Source organism: Eucalyptus grandis, chromosome 7, assembly GCF_016545825.1.
Source record: "Eucalyptus grandis isolate ANBG69807.140 chromosome 7, ASM1654582v1, whole genome shotgun sequence".
Taxonomy (NCBI): domain Eukaryota; kingdom Viridiplantae; phylum Streptophyta; class Magnoliopsida; order Myrtales; family Myrtaceae; genus Eucalyptus; species Eucalyptus grandis.
Genome location: NC_052618.1, coordinates 19378611 through 19402713, shown reverse-complemented (window position 1 = coordinate 19402713; position 24103 = coordinate 19378611). Strand labels below are relative to the sequence as shown.

At 40.3% G+C, this 24103-nt stretch overlaps 2 protein-coding genes across 4 annotated transcripts; both read right to left on the bottom strand.

Moving 5' to 3' along the window:
• Positions 1-4653: 4653 nt before the first annotated feature.
• On the bottom strand, positions 4654-10426 carry LOC104452934 (KH domain-containing protein HEN4). 3 transcript variants are annotated; one of them, XR_727022.3, is made up of 8 exons: positions 9651-10426; positions 8428-8880; positions 8070-8336; positions 7050-7343; positions 6808-6944; positions 6114-6225; positions 5234-5422; positions 4654-4961 (listed from the first exon to the last, which is right to left on the bottom strand). XR_727022.3 is itself a non-coding variant. In XM_010067431.3 (7 exons), the coding sequence occupies exons 1-7, from the start codon at positions 10356-10358 to the stop codon at positions 5288-5290; spliced, it is 2106 nt and encodes a 701-aa protein (XP_010065733.2). In that variant the 5' UTR covers positions 10359-10426; the 3' UTR covers positions 5064-5287. The 3 variants fall into 3 exon arrangements, 1 of the variants encoding a protein (XP_010065733.2); XR_727023.3 differs by having other exon boundaries at positions 4654-4954; XM_010067431.3 differs by lacking the exon at positions 4654-4961 and having other exon boundaries at positions 5064-5422.
• A 10859-nt stretch (positions 10427-21285) lies between these two features.
• LOC104452932 (protein COFACTOR ASSEMBLY OF COMPLEX C SUBUNIT B CCB3, chloroplastic) lies at positions 21286-23472 on the bottom strand. The gene is made up of 3 exons (XM_010067430.3): positions 23382-23472; positions 23215-23261; positions 21286-21885 (listed from the first exon to the last, which is right to left on the bottom strand). Exons 1-3 carry the CDS (start codon positions 23428-23430, stop codon positions 21352-21354), a joined length of 630 nt encoding a protein of 209 aa, XP_010065732.2. The 5' UTR covers positions 23431-23472; the 3' UTR covers positions 21286-21351.
• Between the last annotated feature and the right edge of the window lie 631 nt (positions 23473-24103).

Here is a 24103-nt window from a genome sequence, read left to right as displayed (position 1 = left end):
TCTGATTTTTTTCTCTTTTGATTTGTTACTTCAATAGTATACCCTGGTATCCTTTCAATGAATTTTCCATTTACTTAAACATTGAATAAAAGAAGAATGGTATGTCGACATTTTGCACCTTCACATGAAATGTAGCTTATGTAGTAAGGCAAAAGAGCAAAGCTTCGTAGAACCAATAAAAGGATTAACATAGTTTCCAACATCCTAAACATGGATGGATAGTCAAAATTTATTGAAATGGACGAAACCATCCATCTTTCATTATTGTTCGATAAGTGCAAATGTTATTTTTTTTTCGGGTACTATTAGAATAAAGGATATTCTGCTGGATGCATTCACGTCTGGTTTCCTTGGAAACTTCGAAGTGTTTGTCGCCCAAAACAAATGCAACACTTCGATCGAACATATGATGAGGAGAGTGGCCGATCTGTGATTGTTCCGTAGCCCATGAGGCGACGTCTTCATCAGTTTACAAGAAGACGGCAAAGACTACGTAGAAAACCTAAACTGCAGACACACTTGCCATGTGATGCCAAAGAGTATCACTCAGAGATGCTGATTAATCAAGACTTCCTGTCTTCTTCTTCTTCAATCCAGTGTATAAATACAGTCACATCTTCTTGGGAAACCTATCGAGCATCCAACGATCATAGCTCAAAATGTCTCCGAAACAATTCGTTCCCGCCCTCCTGCTCTTGATTCCCTGACATCGGCGCATGCAACGATAAACGAAATCATTGACTGTTCTCTAGAGCCCCCCCAGGGGAAACCAATATGGTGATGAATTGAGCAGTGACTACAAAGCTCGTGTCCTATTTGGTGCGACCGAACAAGTTTTGAGCACCTTCAATCAAAAGGAAGGTGAGGGCAGGAGGTACGATACAGTAACTCTCCGAATTGAGAGCTTTGCTTCCCCACACGCAGTCGCCAGTACTAAAGACAACGTCATTCTGTTGAATGCGGATTAAGAAAAAATGCCAAAAAAGTCCTAAACCTTTTGGCTTTGTGCCAATTTAGTCCTAAACATTTTTTTGGTGCCGATTTAGTTCTAAACCTTTTTACGTTGTGCCGATTCAGTCCTTTCCGGCCAATTTTAGCCGGATTTTGCTGACTGGACGCCAGCCAGCTAACGTGGCTTGATCGGCGCTGATATATATAAATTTTTAATAATATTTTAATATTTTTAAATATTTTTTTTTTTATTTTATTTTTTCTCTTTTTATTTTTATTTTTATTCTTTTCTTTTTTTCTTTTTCTTTTTTCTTGTCATCTTCTTCCTCCCGGTCGCGGGAGCCGGGCGACCGGCCAGGAGGCGACGGCCGGCGAGGGCGACCTCGCCGGCCACCTCGCCCTCGCGGCCCACCGGCGAGGTGGCCGGCGGATCGAGCCTCGCCCATGGCCGGCGAGGCTCGACCTCGCCAGATCCGGCTCGCCACCCAGCTGCGAGGGGCCTCGCGCCGGGCGGGCGAGGCTCCGCCTCGCCGGATCTAGCGATGGTCGAGCCTCGCCCATGGCCGGCGAGGGTGAGCCCCACTAGCTCGGCGCGAAGCCGGTTGCCTCAGAGAACCCAGGAATCACAAAAACCCCCCCCGACGAATCGCTGCCGCGGGAGAAACGGGCGAAAATCCGAGGCCGGAGCCGCACGCCGAAGACACCCCGAGCTCCCGTAAACCCTAGAGACGACGACAACGATGAGCGAGAGGAGGGAGGAAATTTCTAGGGCGAGATTGGGATCGGAGAACGGAGCCGGGAGGAGTCCGGTTGGCCTCGCGCCGAGCTGGCGGGGCTCGCCCTCGCCGGCCATGGGCGAGGCTCGACCCTCGCCGGATCCGGCGAGGGCGAGCCTCGCCACCGGGCCGCGAGGGCGGGGCCTCGCGCCGAGCGGGCGAGCGAGGCTGCCCTCGCGGCCACTAGCGAGGTGGCGGTGAGGTCGACCTCGTCGGCCGTCGCCTCGGCCAGTCGCCGAGCTCCGGCGACCGGCTAGAGGAAGAAGATGAGAAGGAAAAAATAAAAATAAAAAATAAAAAGAAAATAAAAAATAAAAATATTTAAAAATATTTAAAAATATTAAAATATTATTAAAATTTGTACATGTCAGCGCTGATTAGGCCACGTCAGCCAGCTGGCGTCCAGTCAGCAAAATCCGGCCAAAATTGGCCGGAAATGACTAAATTGGCACAACATAAAAAGGTTTAGGACTAAATCGATACCAAAAAAATATTTAGGACTAAATCGGCACAAAGCCAAAAGGTTTAGGACTTTTGGCACTTTTCCGCGGATTAAGTCTGACGCTATCAAGGAGACATAAAAGAAGAGTTCGCCGGAGTGGTGTACCACGAAATGACCCACGTTTGGCAATGAACTGGCAACGTTATGGCCCCTAGAGGGCTTATCAATGGCATTGCCGATTATGTGAGATTGAAAGGCGGGTATGCATCCAAAGGCTGGCCGAGGAAGGGGTCAGGATCGAGATGGGACGATGGTTATACAGTCATGGCTTATTTTCTCGACTACTGCAATGACCTCGAGCACGGCTTTGCCGCGGAGCTTAATGCTCTCATGAAATATTCCTACCCTGAGACGTTCTTCATCCAGGTGCTCGGAAAGTCTCTGCACGACCTGTGGCGCGATTGTAAACTTGCTTATGGTACCACAGGAATCCCCGGTAAGCAAGGAGGGCCATCGAAAGCCAATCACATGCACCCGCCCCTTTGACAATTCCATCCCATGGAAGACAGATGATGTGCTGAAGAACAACGCCGACTTGAATTCCCTGGAGAATAACAATTACTTTCGCATGGAGTTCGATGGAGTTGTGCTTGACGCTAAGGACTTTCAACAAAATGACAATGCAGAGAGCGCACAAGACTTGGGCTGGCTCGCTGAGCTCTCCGCCATGCTCGAAAAGAATGGCGCACCGATTCCATCGGTCAATTCAAGGAAACTAGACCCAAATTGGCAGAGAACAAAAGGTAGGACATTCAGATTGGAAACAGATATGCCCGCGACCAACAGTAAGCTTAACAGCAGTTTTATTCTGCTAGTACGGGGGACTCGTCCATGATTATGCGCAGCCATGCTCGGTAATAAATAAGTGCTACGTTTTCGTTCGCAAGCTCTGTATTTCTTCAGTATGCTTGTTGGTTTGTGAAAGGCGTACGTATATTTCGTTTGGAAGTTTGAGCTATGTTATTCTGCTGTTGAATCTTCTATGACACGCAATGCAATTCCCTTCTGTTCTCTACATATTTTCAAGACTCTTAGACCCGTCGATTGTATTGTACCGTCGGTGGCTCGCCGGCAACGACAACAGTCTGGTTCTACCTATGATAAGGCTACGAGACGTGGAGTTTGACGCACGATGCATTTGTCGTAGAGACTGCAATAAGTTCCTGAAGAATTTCGAACGCCAAATCATTCTGTCAGCCTTACTTCCTGTGGGAGTTGTTTCGCATTATCGCCACTTCGAGATCTTCTATGGCCTCGTGAGAAAAAATACTTGCGCTGACCCAATCCACGGGGACCGGCTTAATCATAAAAGTCTAAAACAAGTTAACTATACGTGAGATTCACAAGATCAACGACCAAGATTATTCGGTCCAGATTCTAACAATAATATGTTCCTTAGTGACCATTTTCAATATAGAAAATGACAATAATTTTAGGGTCCATTCGTTTCGCGGAAAATGACTTCCGGGAAAATGTTTTCTGGATTTTCCGGTGTTTGTTTCACGGAAAATAAACTAGTCAAGGAAAATGTTTTTCATCATTGGAAAAAAATACCTTTAAAAATGAGGAAAACGTTTTCCATAACTTCTTCCATCTTACTTCTTTTACTAGTACATTTTCGTTTTATTTGCTTTCTTTTTCTTTTTTTTTAATTCGAGTTTTTAATTTTTTTTTTCCTTTTCTTTTTTTATTTTCTTTCTTTCATTTTCATCTTCTTCTTTGGTGGCGGCCGACGACCGTCCACGGCAACGTCCAGCGACTGGCCGTGGCCGGCAACCAGCCGCAAGCCAGCTCGAGCCTCGCCCAAGGCTGGCAAGGCTCCACCTAGCCCGATCTAGCGAAGCCGAGCAACATCTCAAAGTACTGATTACATATTACACAAACAAACAAACAAACAACAACGAAGAAGAATAAGTCGGTGCATTTAAAACTGTAAGGTTTTCTTGATCAACTTGTTTACAAGGGCATCAGTAGCGGTCCTTGACAAAATTCATTTTGTATCGATATACAGATTGATCCCGTTAACATGGGCAATTCGAAACTAATTAACAACGCGAAACTTGTCTACTTTTGCTTGTTCTCGCCCGACGTAAATAAAGTGAGCAGAAATGGCGAGACCGTAGAGAATGTTTCGACCTGTGGAAAGGATTGTACACTCCATACCATATAGATGAGAATCCATCTCCATTTTCAGACAGGTATGACCTATCCCGTTTGTCTCATTCAAAGTTGCACGACCAAAGAGCGCTGGCTGTACTTGCCCATACTACTCCATTTTATGAAAATTAGGAACTGTTTATCTTGTAAAAAATAAATAATTTAATAAATATTTTCTTGAAAATAATCATTTATACCACTTGAAATAATTAATCAATGAAAAATATTTTCATCATCGATAACAATTTATGACTAAACATTTTCATGACGATGAAAATATTTACTGTTCATTCAATTTTAAACGATATAATTAACATTTCGGAATCAATCATTTTCTATGAAACAAATAGAATCTATATCCCTAAGATACAAAAATAATCAAGGCCATTCAAAATCCCCAGTCCAAAAATTATCGCTCCTGCCTTAGTATCAACCTCAACAGACACCAAGTCGCGGCATCTCCGACGACCGTCATGGCAATGGCCCCAGCGCAACATCTCTCTCGCCCAATCTCTCCCTCTCCCTCTTCACGGCTCGCCAGATGCCCGCATGGGTCCTCACAGCACCACTAGAAACTAGAAGGAAACTTGATGAGTGAATAAAAGGATATGTATAAAACATTTAAGTAAAAGTATAGAGTCCCTGGCCTGCAGAAAAGAATAATCTAAAGAGAAAACTTGATACAATGGAGACTCTTGAAATAGACATTTTATTTTTTTCAATTTCCTATTTTACAATGTACAAGAATGAAATATAAATATCTCTCTGCAGAAAAAGAATAGCTATGAAATTTATGACAAAAACCTTTCCAAATGAATTGGCTTTCTAATGTTTGTGTACCCCTTACAGAGAAGAAACTGCTCAAAATGCAGAGCCGATGGTTTCGTTAGTGAATGTGTAGTCATGAACCGGTGAGAATAAACGCATGAAGAAGACTTTGCGCAGCCTGAGCCTCATCCGGTGTGCCAGAGATGACAACGGTACTCTCACTTTTCCCCAGACGAGGTTCATGCACCGTAACCTTTGCACCAGAGATCTATGGAAAAGGCATCATAGCGTAAACATAAGTTGAACTGAGCAAAAACTGATACCTACAGATTAAAATACAGTACAGAATAAAAAGAAAGGATGAAAGTATTATGGTAATTTCCATTTACTTTAATATTCAAGAATAGAAGAGTGGTATGTTGACATTTTGCACCTTCACATGAAATGTAGTTTATGTATTCAAGGCAAAGAACAAAGCACTGAACCAATAAAAGAATTTCCATAGTTTTCAACATCCTGAACATTAATAGTCAAAAGATAAAGGAATGGAAATTTTGGCACATTGGCCATTCACCTTTATCAAAACCTAAAAGATCTCAAATTTGATTCCTTCACCCTCTTTGCCTTCAAAACAAGAGTGTAGTCTACATATTTTTAGGCCAAAAGAAACAAACAGAAGTATCAAACACTAGTTGAGACAAGATACTCATGTATTCCAGTGTATCAGTCAACTCGAGTTCAGGGAGTAACAAGGGCACATAGCATTGGGCAAGAATATAATTGGCCTTCAAAACATGCACAGAAACGGTGCTTCTGTAAGATGAGGGCTTAGACAGAGTGATGGAAACATTTCAACTGACTACAAACACAAATTGAAAAGTAGAGCAGAACTTTTGTTTGCCAAATTAAGCACACCAAATGAAACAGGTAATCTGTCAAACAAGCATGTATGAGTCTACCTGTCTCAGTCTACTCAAATTGCTACCGTTCTCCCCATACACACAGTGGATGACATTTTCAGGTACAACGATCTCGACTGTAGTGTTCGTCACAATAGCAGATTTACTCCCACTGCACCAGTTAGGTTATGCGGATTAGTAAACAGAAGAGTTGCAAGGCTAAAACTAATAAGTATACTTTCTGTGGTATCCATTCCAAATTCCTGACATTAGTTAGGCACTTCACTCTATGCGTATGCACAAGACAAGCATCGTTTACATATCTCGCTGCAATTGAGTAATTTGGTCTCTACAACTGCAGACATGTTTCAAAATTCACTAATAGGAAAATATTAATAACTTGGAACTGAATGGCTAATAAGTTTGCAAGATTCAAGAACAAAAACTGAGAATCCCAGTTAACAGCAGTCCCACAAAGAGCATCAACAGTGAATTAATGGTTAAACAGTAACATGAAGGTCTCTTGCCATGGACTGCCATGACTAAGTCTTCAAATACTAAAATCAATTGGGCCAACTTTCAAGTGATAAAGGAAATCTAGAACATGGAAATTGCTCAATCACGCCCTCAAAAAGAAAGAAAAGCCAACATGATCCATAAACCCAAATCCTTTCTACCTTAAATGCCACCTCTCATATTCTTGACAAAATAAGTAATGCGATATGCTCTTATAGGTAGACCACAGACTACCGACCTGCCAAGTTCTGTACCACTTCTTAGTGATGTCAAACCTCTGCCAACATCTGAGTTGCTCCTTTGTGGAACTCCAGCAACTCCCTGCAAACCTCTGCCAACATCTGAGTTGCTCCTTTGTGGAACTCCAGCAACTCCCTGCAAATAAAAAGACCATAGAGGTGAATGTGTTCAGAAAAATATCCATTTGATCCCCACATACATTAAGTATGCACCAAAGAAATTTGAGCAAAGAGAACACACCTGTGATGTCCACAACCTCGGTGCGGAAGGATGATCAAGATGATGCCTTAATTCAAGTTGATCTGTACTGGCTGTCAAAGTCATGTATCTGCTAAGACCTGGAGAATCACCAGATGATGTGTCCAAACCCAGAGCAACAGGATCCTTTAGTCTTCCATAAGGACTACTCTCTGCCAAAACAGAGGAAGCCGTCCTGCTTCCCAAATTGTTCGATGAGCTGGAAATAATATTATCTCGTAGTCTACCAGTTATATTGTATAACGCATTTTGAACGTTAGAAAACTCCCCTGAAATCTGCATAATAGACTAATTAGAATATGGTAGAAACCTATGTATATCTGCAAACTATTCTCAACAAGTTGCGTTCACTAGACATGCTAAAAGTTATCAATATGGTCCACACACATAAGAACCTTAGCATACACACAAAGTTATCATCACATATCAACCGTACAACTTTTAAGAGTTTCATGTAATTCCCCCAGAATATTAAGAACACTGTAAGAAGCATCTAATTAGCATGAATTCTCGTAAATCTGGGAGATGGCACATCTCTCAGCGGCTTGCAACAGAATCTGCATAGAGGCTCCAAAACGTACAAACTCTATTTTTTTTTATTTTTTTTTTGGTCCACTATATTGTGCTTCATCTTGCATAGAACATAGGCCACATTTCTTGTGCACGACGAAGATGAATCACAACATGATAACATAATTGTAATATTTTCATGAGACTCAGGTCATTTCCAAGCATCCATGAAAAACCTTGAGAATCAAAATAGTTGATTCTTGATAGGTGGATAAAGCTTGCCTACTTGCAAAGACAAACAAGCAATCCAACAAAAAGATTAATCAACTCTTGAACAGTTGCACCACGATAGTTTTAGGCCTTTGGCATCATATTCAAACTGTAGCATACAACACTAACCCCATGTTGACTTGAATACTCAAACTGTTCATACACTCAAGTATATTTTCTGCAAGAAATTTATGGTAAATTTAAATAGCTGCGGCATCACACCTGTACCACTCCATCATCCTCTGAAGCACACTTAGGGACCTGGTCACCCACCATTATCCAAATGTTAGCTCCTGTTATCCTCCGTGTTTCTGAAACTATAGAGCCTCCTTTTCCCAACAAGCAACCAACGAGGTTCGACAGGACTACAAGACGAGCAGTAACAGGACCTGAGCCAGAATCGAGACCCTTTTCGGTGCCAGCTTCAATTGACCTCTTGAAAACAAGAACAACAGCCCTTTGTGCAGGTGAGTAGTGTGATTCGGGATTCTGCATTGTATTTCAAAGCCAACATCACATACATCACAATCCATCAAAGGCTAACTGGATGTAAATTAGTAAAAGATACCAACTAACACACCTCAGAAGCCGTAATAGTTATTAGTCGCTCATCAGACTCAGCGACAGTAGGTCCAACACTTATTGAAGCACCTGATTCATTCTGAAGAGCCTTAACAATGGAGCCCCCCCTTCCAATGACACCCCCAACCCTGTCATTGGAACAAAGAATCCTGTAGCTAACTTCTTGCTTAAGTGCTTTCGCTTCAATGGTAGGGGCCCGGTCCACTTCAACAGCCAAGGGATGAACTCCTGCACCATAATTAACTGCTCCACTTGGCATTGCGGATAACCCTGTGTTCCGCTGAGGAAGATCTCCGTAAATTTCAGGCAAAGTATGGAGGGATAAAGAATCAAGAGTTCTGCCACCAGTCGTCCGAGCCTTGTCGGGTATCTTATCAGCTGGTGGACATTCTTGAAGGCAGCCAGAGACTGCAACAAGTGCCTTCTTTACTCCATGAACCTCCCCTTCAATCTGCCACATAAGAGGACACTTACACACATAGCAACACCACAATAATAATTTTAAAAGGAGAAACATCGGTTTATTCCTTATGGCATCCTTGGGCTCAACAAACTACACTTAATAAAACTGCTTTCCCATATTCTAGTGACACAAACAAATGATAATAGCATCATAACAAGATAAGGTTGAAACTCTGAATAAAATTAGCAGACAACATGTTTGTATTCCTTATGTAACAAATCTTTTGCGAGTAGACCACCCCATTGCCCTTCCATGAGGTGAACCATAAGGTAGCAACATCTAATTGATCATCAATGCAATATTTTAGACAGCAAAAGGCAAGGAAATGGGAACAAAAGAAAAAACACTCCGGTTCTCATTCATTAACGAACAACAGTCAATTTTATCGGTCAAGGAAACCAAATGACATTTTGTACATGAAAACTTGCGAAGCATATTTCAGAGACATCTCCGTCTTATCACACATTAAAGTTTCTCAGAAGACCCTGGATATTGCTCTCACATTCTTTCATTCACTTAAGGCCGCAGCAAGAATCCTAGTTAAGCCCTATCACTTAAAGTAACAATCTTCCAGAGGAAAGCCAAACAGGGCCTCGCCTCAATAGCCACACCAGATATTTCATGCTGATTCAAGATGCAAACTTTCTTATAAATGCTAAAACCTTTTCAAAAGGGCCGCCGCGCCGCAACCATAAGACTCTTTAATCATCTATAAATGGGCATAACTCTACCTTGAACATTGCAATCACTAGCCTTACCTCTATCATTTCTTCGCCGGCAGAAGCGCATGCCGGCAGCTGCTCCGTCAAAACCCTAATCTTGCAGCCACTTTCCTTCCTTATCTTCTCCACAGTCTTCCCTCCTTTGCCGATCACCGACCCGGCCTGGCTCTTCCCCGCCAAAACCCTGCAAGAAACCACCCCAACCCCCACGCCAACTCCGTTGCTCTCCGCCGCGACTTCCAGGATCCTCTCGAAAACCTTAACCAGCGCCTCCTGCGCTTTGGACACCTCCACCTTGCCCTCGACATCGCCGCTACCATCGCTCGCCCCCGGGCTCTCGTCACGGCCCTCGCCGCCGCCGCCGCCGTCGGGCGAGACCGAGACCGAGACAGAGACCTTGGCCGCGACCGCGCTCGGGGCGATCACGGTGATGACCCGGTCGGGCGACTCCTGGGGCGCGTCCTCGACCCGAATCCTCGCGCCGGTCAGCTGCTGGAGGTGCTTGACGGTGGCGCCGGACTTGCCGATGACCCCGCCGATGCGGGACGCGTGGCAGAGGAGGCGGAACGCCGCGTGGCCGGGGGGCACGGAGAGCGGCGGCGGCGGGGCCCGGGAGCGCTTGGCGGCGGCGGCTGCGGCTGCGGCGGCGGCGGGGAGGCTGGGGCTGGGGTCGGGCATCGAGGCGGCCGAGGCTTGGGACATGGGACGGCGCTTCGCGGGGGGAGTGAGGAAGCTACTGCCCATGCTCAGATGAATTCATGAATGGGGGACAAGCCGAGGTTTCTAGAGAGAGAATGTAGAGAGAGGGGACGTGGTTGTGACGATGGAAGTTGCAGATACGAGGAAGAGAAAGAAGGGGAAGGGGAGAGCCGGTGCTCAGCCGGTTGCCGGTTGCCGGTTGCCACGAGGGTAAATCCTATTTTCTCGATTTTTATTTTTTCTTTCCCCAATTTTTTTTTTTTTTTTCCTAATCTTGAGAACAAAATTGCTATTTTAATGAATAACCCGGTTTCGTCGGCTAGCACGATAAAAAAAGAAAAAATAACTTTGAAGAGAGGAGGGTATTTTGATCAATTAACATGAAAAGAATGAGCCCGTAACGACGTAACAATTGGGTTTTTACCTATATTTTCCGTACCCAAAAAGGCAAAAATTAACCGTCTTAACTAATCGTGGAAATCATGCCGTCATTTTTCGATATGACTAATACAACAAATCAAGATATACTAATAAGTGAAGCTAGAAAAATACCCAAAACATGTCTCGTCTTTTGCTTAATGACGGTTTGTGCATGCTCTACTTTTGAAAATACCATAGACATGTGCCTGAATCATGCGCTACAATTTTACACTTGTACATTAATTGCCTCCATGTCTATTTACGAGAACGTCACATTCTTTTCCTAAAGCATCCATCCCTAATTCTCCAATTGTCACACCCACCCACATTACTTAAAATTAGCTAAAAACCAAACCGCCCAAATCTAAACAAGATGTCATGATAAGTTTATAAGGAGAAGCAATTTGGTCTTTTTGAAGTGCAGTTTTGTTTAGAGGCATGTAAACAGTAGCAATCATAAGGTCGAAAAGTGATTTTTTTTTTTTTTTCTTAAACAAATTTTCCTTTATAAAATGAAAATACTTTACTGCCTGTACAAATTATGCGCAATTACTACATAAATTTCTGGGGCAAGTAAGGTTTTTAAGCCATATCCATGCTTAGTTTGTGAAACTAAAAACCACACAACAATCATAATCTTTTCCTGCGAGTTATTGAAATCTATTTGCATTTCTTATTTAAATTGGATAAAACCGAATATTGAAGTTATTAAGATAATTGCAAGTACTTTTTATAGTTCAATTTAGGTACTTTCACTCTTTTACAATCTAAATTTTATCTTTTCTAATAAGATCATTTTTCCGTTACATAACTATTCTCGTTTTTCTCCACATGCCAGTGTGTAGAATTTGCTAGTCTAATGGAATGAATCTGTGTATATATTATAGGATTCTTGGCGGCACAATTGCACATTTCCTCCAATTAAAGCTAAAGAAAACTTTTTTGACAGAATTGCACCGGGAAATGAGCAAGAACCAAACCATTCCTTCTTTTGCAATGAGAAAAAGTGAGCAAAACTTCCTCTATGTGGTGCTGCCAGAGAAACCTGTTGGATTTTACAAGGTCCAATCTACTTATGTGACTTAACAAGTCTAATATTTAATATTTGATATATGCCCAATTTAGTTAAATATATATTATGGGCAACCTATTGTGACATCTAATTAGGTACGTAGAATTCATATCTTAAACCTTGATGGAAGATTGAAATTTGGCTGCTCTAGAGTTGGTCCAATCACTCACTCTATGTAAGATCTATTTTCAGTAGAGAATGTATGCATTTCATTATCATGCTTCTGCCATTTTCACAAAATTATTGAGAGAAAAATACACATTCATGACAACCATCATAGAGGAGAGTGGTGAAGATTCGTGCTCACAGGAAAACATATTCTCACTCATTGGATCAATAATGACTACGTTTGATTCAGATGCGCTATATTTATTAATTGTATATCATGCTCATGTGATTGAAAGATGTTATTATTCTAATATGTGGTATCAAAGCATTGGTTTATTCAATGCATGAACATGGTTATAATGTTTATTATGATCTTTCGCCCCCTTTTAATAATTGATTCATAGTATTTCGTTGATGATGGAATAAATATATAATGATAATTAATTTTTTAATATATTATGCAAATAATATCTTTGATTTGGATGTTTTTGAATTTTTATTAACAAAACGTCTTAAATCAGTAAATATTGTTGTATATTTTGGTTATTGTTCTATGATCTGATCATTGAATAACCTAATCTTGTGTTGTTCCCTTTTCCTTTATTCGGCACACATGTGATTGGAAAGCGAATATTGTTAATGGCGATTGGGTTGTGTTAAAATTGTCAAGTATGACTCTATGATGACGAATATATTTTTATTCTTTTTTGTGGTTCGAAAGTATTTGAGTAGTAATCAGCCCAACATAAGATTATTATTTTAAATAGATTTAGATTATGGTAAACTATCTTATGTTATGCTCATGATTAAATTCATAACTAGCCCAATGGGAAGTTAAGATATTTAATTTTGAGTACAATGATAATATGATAAGCAAATAAATTGCTAATACGCAAGTCAAGTTAATTTTGCCCAACAGTGATTTAATTTTATTTATTATTGTCTTATGAAATTTGCTGGTAAATTATGAAAGAATCCATTTAATGTGTTTATAATTGGCTCAACGGAAGGTTATAGATGATTCTAGGATTTCCTTTGATAAGGTTTTGTGTATTTTACCTTTCCATGTAAATGAACCATTTATTTTTCAATTTATTGTGATAATGAATAAAATTATTTCATTTATTTTTGTGGATTTCTTAAAGGTACTAAAGTCATGAATGTAATTTTTCTGATCTAGCATACAATCCTGCTACTGTTACAAGTTATCTTTCCTCTATTGAACAATTGAGTGGTACAAATTTCAAGAAATGGAAAGAGCAAATAAGTATCATTCTTAGGATCATGTTTTGGACTATGCCTTACAAGTTGACACTCCTGCTAAACTCATGGCTAAAAGCTCAAATGAGCATAAAGCTACTCATGAAATGTGGGAGCGATCCAACCGCAAAACTCTAATGATTATGAAAGGTTCCATAACGACAACCATCCGAAGAGCCATACGTGATTCTTCTAATGCTGAGGAGTACCTTGCTCACATTGAAGAGCGGTATGAGAGCACTTCCAAGGAACATGTTACTGCGCTCTTATTTCCAAAAGGATTATTACCCGTAAGTATAATGGAATTAATGTTGTTCGTGAGCACATTACATGGATGAATGATATGGCTACTCAACTTATGTCCTCATATATGGAAATCTTTGAAGGTTTCCCTATTCACTTTATCATGACATCTCTTCCTACGCAGTTTGGTCTTTTTAAGATCAACTATAGCATGTAAAAAGGGAAATGAGTGAGCTAATTTCTATTTGCATCCAAGAAGAAGAGTGGCTAAAATCTGAACAACTTGACAATGCTCATGTAATTACCTCTGTTTCAATAAAGGAAAATGAAATATGTATGGCCAGAGTGACAATAATGGAAACAAGGGTACCCAACCGTATAATTGACAAGGCAAGTCCCTCTGGTTCAAAAGGACCGAGTGATCCTAAGTGTCACTTTTGTAGAGCTAAAGGAAATGTGAGGAAAGAATGCTCAAAATTCCAATAGTGATTGGAGAAGAAAGGTAATACTTTATCAAGTCATGTTTGTTATGAGTCCTATATTGTTGATGCTCCTTTAACTACATGATGAATTGATGTTAGTGCGACTCTACACATAAATAATTCATTGCAGGTTTCCTTTCAAGGAAGAATCTAAATGGAGGGGACCATTACATTGTCATGGAAATTGGAGCAAAGGTTCTAGTTGAAGCTATTGGCATTCTTTGTTTAGTGTTGGAGAGTGGTTTCAATTTGGATTTAATTGATATTGTTTATGTTCCCAATATTTCAAAACTTGACGCTTATGATTATTCGTTGAAGTTTGAGGATAACAATTGTTCTATTTCTCTTTATGGTGAGACTTTTAATTATGGTTTGTTAGAGAGAAACCTCTACAAATTGTGTTTAAATTCTTCATTTACTAAATCATTAATTTAATGAATGTGAATGATGAAGTTGCTAAAACTGATAAGAGACGAAAATCAGAGAATGAAAATTCCTCAAAAATATGCCATGAACATTTGGGCCATATATCATGAGGTAGAATGGAACCCTTATTAAGAATGGAATTCTATATTCTCTAGATTTCTCTGATTTTGACACCTTTATTAAATGTATTTAATGAAAATTCCCAAAGGGCAACAAACATGGAGCCACAAGGAGTGGGGGATTTTTACAAATCATCCACATTGATATTTGTGAACCTTTCTCAACTTGTGGTATTAGTGGTCATAAGTATTTTATCACTTTCATCGACGACTGCTCACCTTATGGTCATGTCTAGCTTATCCATGATAAATTTGAAGTGCTAAACATGTTTAAGATCTACAAAGTCAAAGTTGAAAATCAACTACCTAAAGATCAAACTTGTAAGGTCTGACCATGGAGAAAAATATTGTGGAATGTTCTTCAACACAAGTCATAATCCTAGTGCTTTTGTTTTATTTTTGGAGAGATGTTGCATAATTGCTTAGTATATAATGCCGAGTGCTCGCCAGTAAAATGGTGTTGCCAAGCAACAAAATCGTACTATGATAGATATGCTATGAAGTATGATATGTCATAACACTCTACCAAAGCATCTTTGGTTGAAGCTCTCAAAACAGTCATGCATGTCCGTAATCGGGTCCATAGTAGATCTGTAATTAAAACACCTTATGAACTATAGACAAGAAAGAAATCGAATTTGGGATATTTTCATGTAGGGGGTTGTTTAGTTGAGGCAAAAATATATAACCTACAAATGAAGAAACTCAACTGAAGGACCATAAGTTGTTATTTCATTAGTTACCCTGAAAGATCAAAAGGTTTTAGATTTTACTGCCCTTCACATACCAATAAATTTAATCAGACTAGGAATGCGATGTTTTGGAAAATGCCGATTATATTACTAGCAAAATAGTAGACCTTAAGGAAACTCGAGATGAAGTTTCTACTCAGGTTCAAATTTTAGTTCCTATTATGCAAGGTCTAGTGTACTATTACCTTCACTAGAAGGTACTTAACGAAGAACCTCAAAATATAAAGCTTATTCTCCCTCCAATTGATGAAAAACTTTTAGAAGGTCAGGATGAAAGGAAATCAACTATCTCTAATAATTACATCATGTATTGAACTCAATGAAAACTAATGATGTCTTAGACCTAGTAAACTGGCCTAAAGGGGCCAAAGCTGTATATATATAAAAGAGCTTAGCTGGACCCTAAATGTAATGTTCAAAGGTATAAAGCCAGACTAGTCATAAAGGTTTCACTCAAAGAGAATAAGTGGATTATAACAATACTTGTTCCTCTGTGTCAAAGAATGACTCTTTCATAATAGTCATGGCCTTCGTAGCTCACTATGATTTAGAGCTACATCAAATGAATGTGAAACGGTATTTTTAATGGAGACTTGTAAGAAGATGTCTATATAGCACAAGCACATGTGGTTGAGGACAAGGAATGCATCAAATGTAAACTAAAAAAGTCCATCTATGATTTAAAACAAGACTCAAGATAGTAGCATCTTAAGTTTCATGATGTGATCAGTAATTTTAACTTTAAAGAAAATGTAGTGAATCAGTATATATATATCTTCAAATCAATGGGAGTAAATTCATCATTCTATTATTGTATGTAGATGATATACTACTTGCTAGCAATGATAAGGACATGTTGCATGAGACCAAAAAAATTTCTTTCACGTAACTTTGAAATGAAAGACTTTGGTGAAGCCTTTCATGTAATAGGCATTGAGATTCACAAAGATAGATCTCAAGGGATCTTAAGATTATCTCACGGAGCCTATCGTGAAAAGATTCTCAAGAGATTCAACATGCATAGCTGCTCTTCCAGCATAAGGGTGACAAATTCAACTTACTACAATGCATTAGAAATCAACAAAAGCTTGAGCAAATGGAGCATATTTCTTATGCATTTGCTACGGGAGTCTTATATACGCTTAAGCATGTACTCACCCAAACATAGTGTATGTTGTTGGAATGCTTGGCCGTTACCAATTAAACCCAGAAATGGGTCATTGGAAAGCAACTAAGGAAGTGATGCGTTACTTACAGGGTAAAAAGATTTTATGCTTACCAAGAGAACAAATAACCTTGAGGTTGTCGGTTATTCGATTCGCTTATGCAGGTGCATTGACATTAAGAAATCCACGTCAATTTACATTTTTATGCTAGCTGGTGGACCTATCTCATAAAGAGTGCAAAATAGTCCTTAACTGCATCTTCCACTATAGAGGCTAAGTTGGTAGCATGTTATGAGGTGAGTTCTCATGATTTATGGTTGACAAACTTCATTATGGGGCTAAAGGTAATTGATACTATTTCAAGACCACTAAAAATTCACTGTGACAGTCGGGTTGTTATTTTCTTCTCAAAGAACAACAAGTCGAGTGGTGCATCCAAACACATTGACATTAAGTACCTAGTGGTAAGAGAAAGAGTCCAAAATCAAATTGTGATTATGTCACATCCCGAATCTCGAGCGTGCGTACATCCCTCGGTGGTTGATCAAATTGTGACATTCCCAGGACACGTCGCCAACCCATTCGTTTTATTGCACATGCATGAGCGAAATAACAATCCCTAGACAACAAACAAACATGGGATAGAAAAGCAGGATAATCAATTTAAACCAAACCCACTTTATAAACACATCCAGTTTAAACACATAAGGTCGACTCAAAAAAGAAACCTCTAGGCCATCTACACTCGGGACCCTTGGCCTCGGGCTCTAGATTCTCCATGTTACGGCCCTGAAATTGGTAACCCACGATGGGGTGAGATAAACATCTCAGAGAGTCTACACTCTAAATCCCGATTAGGAAAATAATACACCTAGAGGCAGCCTACACACACATCATAGATGACTTACCTCGCATCAGCTCCTCCCTGCACATCAGCACAGTTCATATAACATATGCATACATCCAATGTATTCGATAATTGAAACGCCTCACCTTAATAAATCAATCAATCACAGGGTTCCGATTATAAGACCAAATCGTTGTGACACGTCACATTCTGTGCTATACAATTTTGTCCCATAATCGAGGCACGGTCAAATCATTCATTCGGGCGTTCCAATTAATTACGGCCCCACGGGCACAGCCTACTCGACATTCGGCGGTCTTCCGGCATAACTAGGCATCATCTCTCCCCATCGAGCACGGCAACATCTACCTCTAGACGGCAACCCCGAAGGAGCATCGGTCCGGCCTCTACCACGATCCGGCATCCGTTGTTAAGGGCATTCCACACAGGAGCATCAGTCCAGCGTCCACTATGATAGGCATCCATTGTTAGGGGCATTCCACATAGGAGCATTGCATCCCCAACTTTCATCGGGTGACGGATCCTCATAGCGATCACACGCACATCCAGTCTCGGCTAAGGACATTGTACTTTGCACCAAAATGCCTCAATTTAAATAATGTGATTAGCTTATTTTCTTCATATTAAAAACATCTAGTAAAATAATCGTGTGTGGGTACACGGAACTGAGTCATAGAATGTGATATTCTCTCTTTTAAAAATCCCACTATATGATATAGTACATTTTTTACTTCAAAAGCCAACACCCAGTATTTTCTAATTAAATACCAAAAATCCATAATTTTGGAATAATAAATCAAAATTCACCAATCATCATTCAATTGCATAATTTAACAATCGATTGCACAAATTAATTACACCACGACAATCAGCACGAAATTCTAACAACCGACTATCCCAGTATAATTTCCAAAAAATATTAAATAATTAAATAAATTACAAAATAATTAAATAAATTACTAATTAAGCTATATACACTAATCTAACAACCTAATTAACTTAATTAACCAATCTAACCTACCAAACTAATTACCTAAAGTCACGAACCACCTAATTAATGTAACTAATTAACTAAATAACTAATTATACTAACTAATTTAACCCTTAACCATTTCTAGGCCTAAGCTAATCGACTACTTTATCACTAATCCACCTATAAGTGTCATTAGCATCCTAAGTAGGGATTAGGAGGTAAACTCACCGGTTTAGCGCTAAAATTGGTTCACGGCGACGGCAGTGCGACGACAACCACAACTCGGGTCTATGGCAATGCCAAGGGAGGCTTGGACCGGGCCGAAAAGGCCTTACAATCCACGGCCAAGGACTGTCTTGGCTCTGTGGAAAGGCTGAATCGTGGGCTGCTAGTGGTGGCGCTGGCGGGGCTGCTCGGTGGAGGACACAGGACTTAGTTGGACTGCAAAGGGAACATTGACCGTGGGGAAAACAGACAAGCGGAGGGTTGACATTGAGGGTTGACTCGGTGAAGTGGAGAAGATGGGCAGGGTTAGAGGATGCGCGACAGAATTGGCATCGTTGGCGTTGAAGGTTTGCGGTCAACTAACTATTGAAGGGAATTAGTGGGATGGCTTCATGAGTGGAGGGCTGGCAGTGATGGAAGAAATGGAGGGGATGTTGTTCGGTTGATGGTGGGAGTGTGTGAGCTACAAGCAGCAATGGCAGAGGGAGAGTGGAGGAGCTGAACTTTTCGAAGGAAATGAAAGAGAGGCAGAAGCGGCGAAGGAGGGGAGCAGTTGGCTTAGCATGCAAGGGAAGCTTAAGAGGGAAAGAAAGTCAAACAAAAATATCCAACCCATCAAAGCTTGGTCCCGTAATACTTTTTTTTTTTTTTTTTTTGTGTCTTTGGAGGAACCGCTTTGGCCAGCAGCCCACCACGTAAACCCCTAGATGACACTGCCAGGGACCCACTCTGGGACGCCACACGTAATACACCTAATGATCTGCCAGCGTCCCTACAACTTGCGTTGCAAGGGCTTCGAACACCTGACATTTCCCTTTAAAGGTAGGAGTCTACCCAACAGAGCCACCACGGTCGGTGGTTGGTCCCCTAATACTTTCTTGCATATTATCCCCACAAATAACCAATTTTGGACAGAAAAATGGTCATTCTCTCTCCCATCCAAATTCTTTTTTTTTTTCCAAAATGTCCGAAATTCAATTTTTCTGAAAAATCCCGAACTCGACGAGAATTCTTCGAAGGATGAGTTGACATTCCTAAAATAAATCATGACATGCCAGAACTTTCGATTCCTGAAATCGGGTTCAATTTCGTGGTTAATTTCAACCGAACGTGATTTTAGCGTGACCTAATCTATCAAGTAGCTTTTAGGAATTTTAGCGCAATTGACGTGTGGTCGATTATTTTCAATTCACATTGTGCATCTTCGACTCATAAGCGACTTTTGTTGTCATAAAAATCTCGAGATTTCATTACGGGCACATGGTACAGAATCGACAGAAAAATCGGTTTAGTATCGTTCGACACGAATTTTGCAATTAGGTGGAATCACTCACACTTTAATTACATGCCACCGTCGAATTGACCTATCTCCAGTCTCTAGTCGATTTTAACAGTGCCATATTGACCCTTGCAGATTAGCACAGTCAAGCAGTCGATTTCTGATCGAATTCTCAAGTCTATTGTGTTTAGATTCCTTAATGACTTCACTGATAGATTAGTTATCTCATGAATGGCCAACTTAGAGAAAAATGCCATAGGTGCGTCAATGAAAAGCCCATTTCATTTAGTCGAAAGCAGGATTAAAAATCAAGATGTCATAGATTATTCAATATATTTGTATGAAAGCCATATCGGCCGATCCACGACGAAAGGCTTATCACCCAATCGCTTTCAAAAGCATGTTGTTAGTATGGGTTTGGTTAATGGCTTTTAATTTAGACCATGGTTTTGGGCATATGATGTATTTTTATTTATTTCATGATCAACTCATGTAATGGATTTGGATTTATCATTTTTTGCTTCTTATAATATGTGCACCTTTGAAGTTTTTTGAAATAAAAAATTACGCATGGACCTCATGAACATATTTATATTATAAAACCTAATAATTCATGACTATAAACCCATTAGATGTTGTGTTTAATGTTTGTGCTAGGACAATAATTGGAGAACGATACTATGGCATTGGAACATTAATACCGACTCCAATTCTTTTTAGCATAAATGTCAAACATAACCTTACTTAAGGGATGTTGTATATGCTTAATTATGCTGTGCTAAGCCTCATGAATTAGATTGATAATAGAACCTTAAGCCAAGTGGGAGAATGTTGGACTTAATGAGGTCCAACCGATTTATGTGGCTTATCAAATTTATTATTTCAATATTTTATATATGCCCAATTTGGTTAAATATGTTATAGGCAATATATTGTGACATCCAATTAGGCATTTAAAATTAATATCTTAAACCTTGATGGAAGGTTGAGATTTGGCTATGCTAGGTTGGTCCCATCACTCCCTCTATATAAGATCCCTTTTAGGTGGAGCATATGTATTCCATTATCATGCTTTTGCTATTTCCATAAAATTGTTGAGAGAAAAATACACACCCATCACAACTATCATAGAGGAAAGTGGTGAAGATTCATGCCTGTGGGAAGACATCTTCTCACTCGTTGGATTAATAATGGTTACATTTGATTCAGATATGTTATATTTATTAATTTTATATCATGCTCATGTGATTGAAAAATCTTATTATTCCAAAACCACAAACACTTTGAATCCTCTAGTTTCTTCTAGGCTTCCCTAAGAGAACTTACTTCTCAGAGTTTCTTGCTCTTGCAACTTTCAGGGATAGTATGACAAGTCATTAGATACTGATCAAGAGGCTTAAAGGCTCTCTGAGGTGGAGTTGGTTCCTGTCTAATTCCTCTTTACGACATGAGTTTTTGCATAGGAAAAGCTCACGAGAGAGTTGGGCATCAAAATGCTGTATATAACATTTGGACATGTCTGGTTTTAGTGCTGATGCATACGACAAGAAAAGGCAGCAGGATAGCTCCAACCAGGAAGTAAAATCCGAGAAAAGCGAACCAAGAATTCATCTATTATCATATATATTCATAATACAAAATTTTATCAGCCGACTTGCTGGGACAGAAGGACAAGCAGTCCTTGAGGACCCACTAGTATTTCATTCAGAAAGCTGACCAGTCCAAACCAAACAACTGGAGTCACATCAACTCCACCGAGGGGAGGGATCAGCTTCCTTGTTGGTATGAGAAGTGGTTCAGTAGGAGCATAGGCGATTACATATGGGAACTTCCCAACAGGAAGTTTCGGGTACCATGACATTACTATTCTCACAACGAAAAGGAAAGCAAAAGCCGAGAGAAACGGACCCAGGATCCCAATTGCTAGCTTCGCTGTTGCAGGGTCCAGATCTGCGATAACTAATCCATGTATGGTATCTGTGGCAAACTGAGAAACTTGTGGAACATCAACCTTGATGTTTCTAACAATATCATGAGAGTTGAATAGGTCCCTCAAAGTGGCTGAATTTGATGATACCAATTTGGCACTAGAAGGTACTGCAACCTCCCAACACGCACTACATCTCATTGACCGAAGTTGAAAATCTGATTTTCTTCCATTGTGCCACTTGAAGCTTCTCTGCCACAAGTAGAAAGCCACTTCACTAAGACACTATACAACCATCTGAGTTGCTATGGACTATGTAGAAGCCAAATCACATATGGTCACGGCATATCAGAAAACACAAGCCTTTCTTGTTTGTATTTTAAAAATTCCTAGGCTAAAAAGAGACCTTTTTCTAAGACAATGAGAGAACGGTTGAGATAAACTAATCAGTAAGTAATTGTAGTCAAATCTTGGAGGCTGCACTCACTGGCTCTATTTTCACCTATTGGATGAAAACAGCCAGAATGAAACTGCAACAGTTCGTAGCTGTGCTCTCTTCTTTATAATGAAGTAGATTTCTTGAGATAGATTTTAAGCTGGGGATTTTTATGCTCTGCCTGCTTATGTTTGGTAAATCACCTAACAAAAACCACATTGGATGAAGTACAAACAGTTATGGTCATTCAGGCTCAAAGACACTATATTCCAGGTTATAGAAGTATCCTTCAGAGACCAATGCCAATCTTCGAGGCAAACAAGAACTAGGTTAGCAAAATTGCAAGAACATGGTCAAATTTCCATATTTAGGTATATGATCAGTGTGTGTACATAAGCAGACCAGATTTGCAGAGTCAGCCAAAGAACCAATAAACAACAGAAAGGTACATAGGCAGAGTCACTAAGCTGACTGCAGACTTAGAAGTGATATATGGAGGGCCATCAACAATATCAGGGGTTGAAAGATAGGATGAAGTCAAATTCACTCCAAATCATTCGGGTATTGACCAAATGGAATCTATCCAGTCCAAGAAGATCCTGCAGTATCAGTTGAAATTTTGCAACAACATTTATATATTTGACCATAAAGAAGCACGCCATACGCATCAAGGCTCCAAAACCCTCTTGCCCTCTTCTTTTTCTATGTCTACCCTCGAAGGATTTTTTTCTCCTCCAGCCTCACCATTACATCCCATGTAACATTATCTAAAAGCAGTACATAATCGACAGTGGAAGTGTTGAATAAGACTAACTCAATGGAAACAACACAAAAAATGACAACCATTAATTTTCGAGCACTTCCCGGAAAACTATGAAATTTTACAGAACTGAGTTCCCCAGTTGCGGGCGCGGCAGAACAAACGGTTGTTTAGACCAGAAGCACGAATGGGTACAAGTCCAAGCCGTCACTCAGTAAACCAAATTCCGTGAACAATCTTTGCCAAACCAGCATTACTCTTTCCGGAAACAAGATCCTATCGATGCACATCCACAGATGCAAGGATCACGGGTTCCGTGGGAAATATCAAAAATGAAAGGGCACCCACAAAGCATAAGCCAGTACTAAGATCAAGAAAGACTCACTGTCCAGTGGAGCTTCAGTGGTCGGGTCACCAGAGGACGCCAACCCCCTGCCAAGATTCAGAGGAAAGAAATCACTCAAGATGGCATTCAAAACCAAGCGCAAAGGAAGATAAAGATGACGAAGGACCCAACTTGCGTTAGCAGAACATGCGAGAATCGCGCAGTACCTCCAATTCCAAGGTGTACGCCAGGGGAGAAGCAAACCGCCATCGTCATTGCTCTGCGCGAGAGAGAGAAAGAGAGAGGGTGTGGACAATTATGTGGAGGGAACGTTTAAGGTTTTATCCTCGACGACGACGAAGGATTGAGCCCAATTTCTCTCGAGTTGGGCCGGGATGTTCGTCTGAACCCGAGTCGACGCGCGAACCGGGTTGAAGAACCGGTTTTAGATGTCGTGTTATTTCGAGGAGGTTTGGTGGGTTCCATTTGAATTGTAGTCACATGACTTGGGTGAAGGGTTTCAAGGTATGTTAGTTCCCACCCTGAAATCTAAAAACAGACCAGGCCGAGTGAGTTTTCAGTTTGTGGAACTAAGAATTTGCCTGCTTCATCCTGGAATAAGAGTTTGTTTCAAAATAAAAATAAAATCAAGTCCGGTCTAGTTCGGAACCAAACCAAATCAATTCCCCAAGAGCCACCTAAGATTGATCCGTTTAGTCTAGTCCGAATCTATTCTTAAGTTGGACCACTATTGATCTAACGTAACAATCTGGTTCAACGACGATGGGAAGTGATCGTGGGGCCAAAGGGCCTCCTACTAAGCTTCTAGAATAGCAAAAGGAAAGAATGAACCAAACTCTGCACCAAACATAAAGGTGAGCAATTATGAGATACATATACCTTTTGATGTTATAGTAATGTTTAGCTTTAGAACTCCAAAGTTGAACTT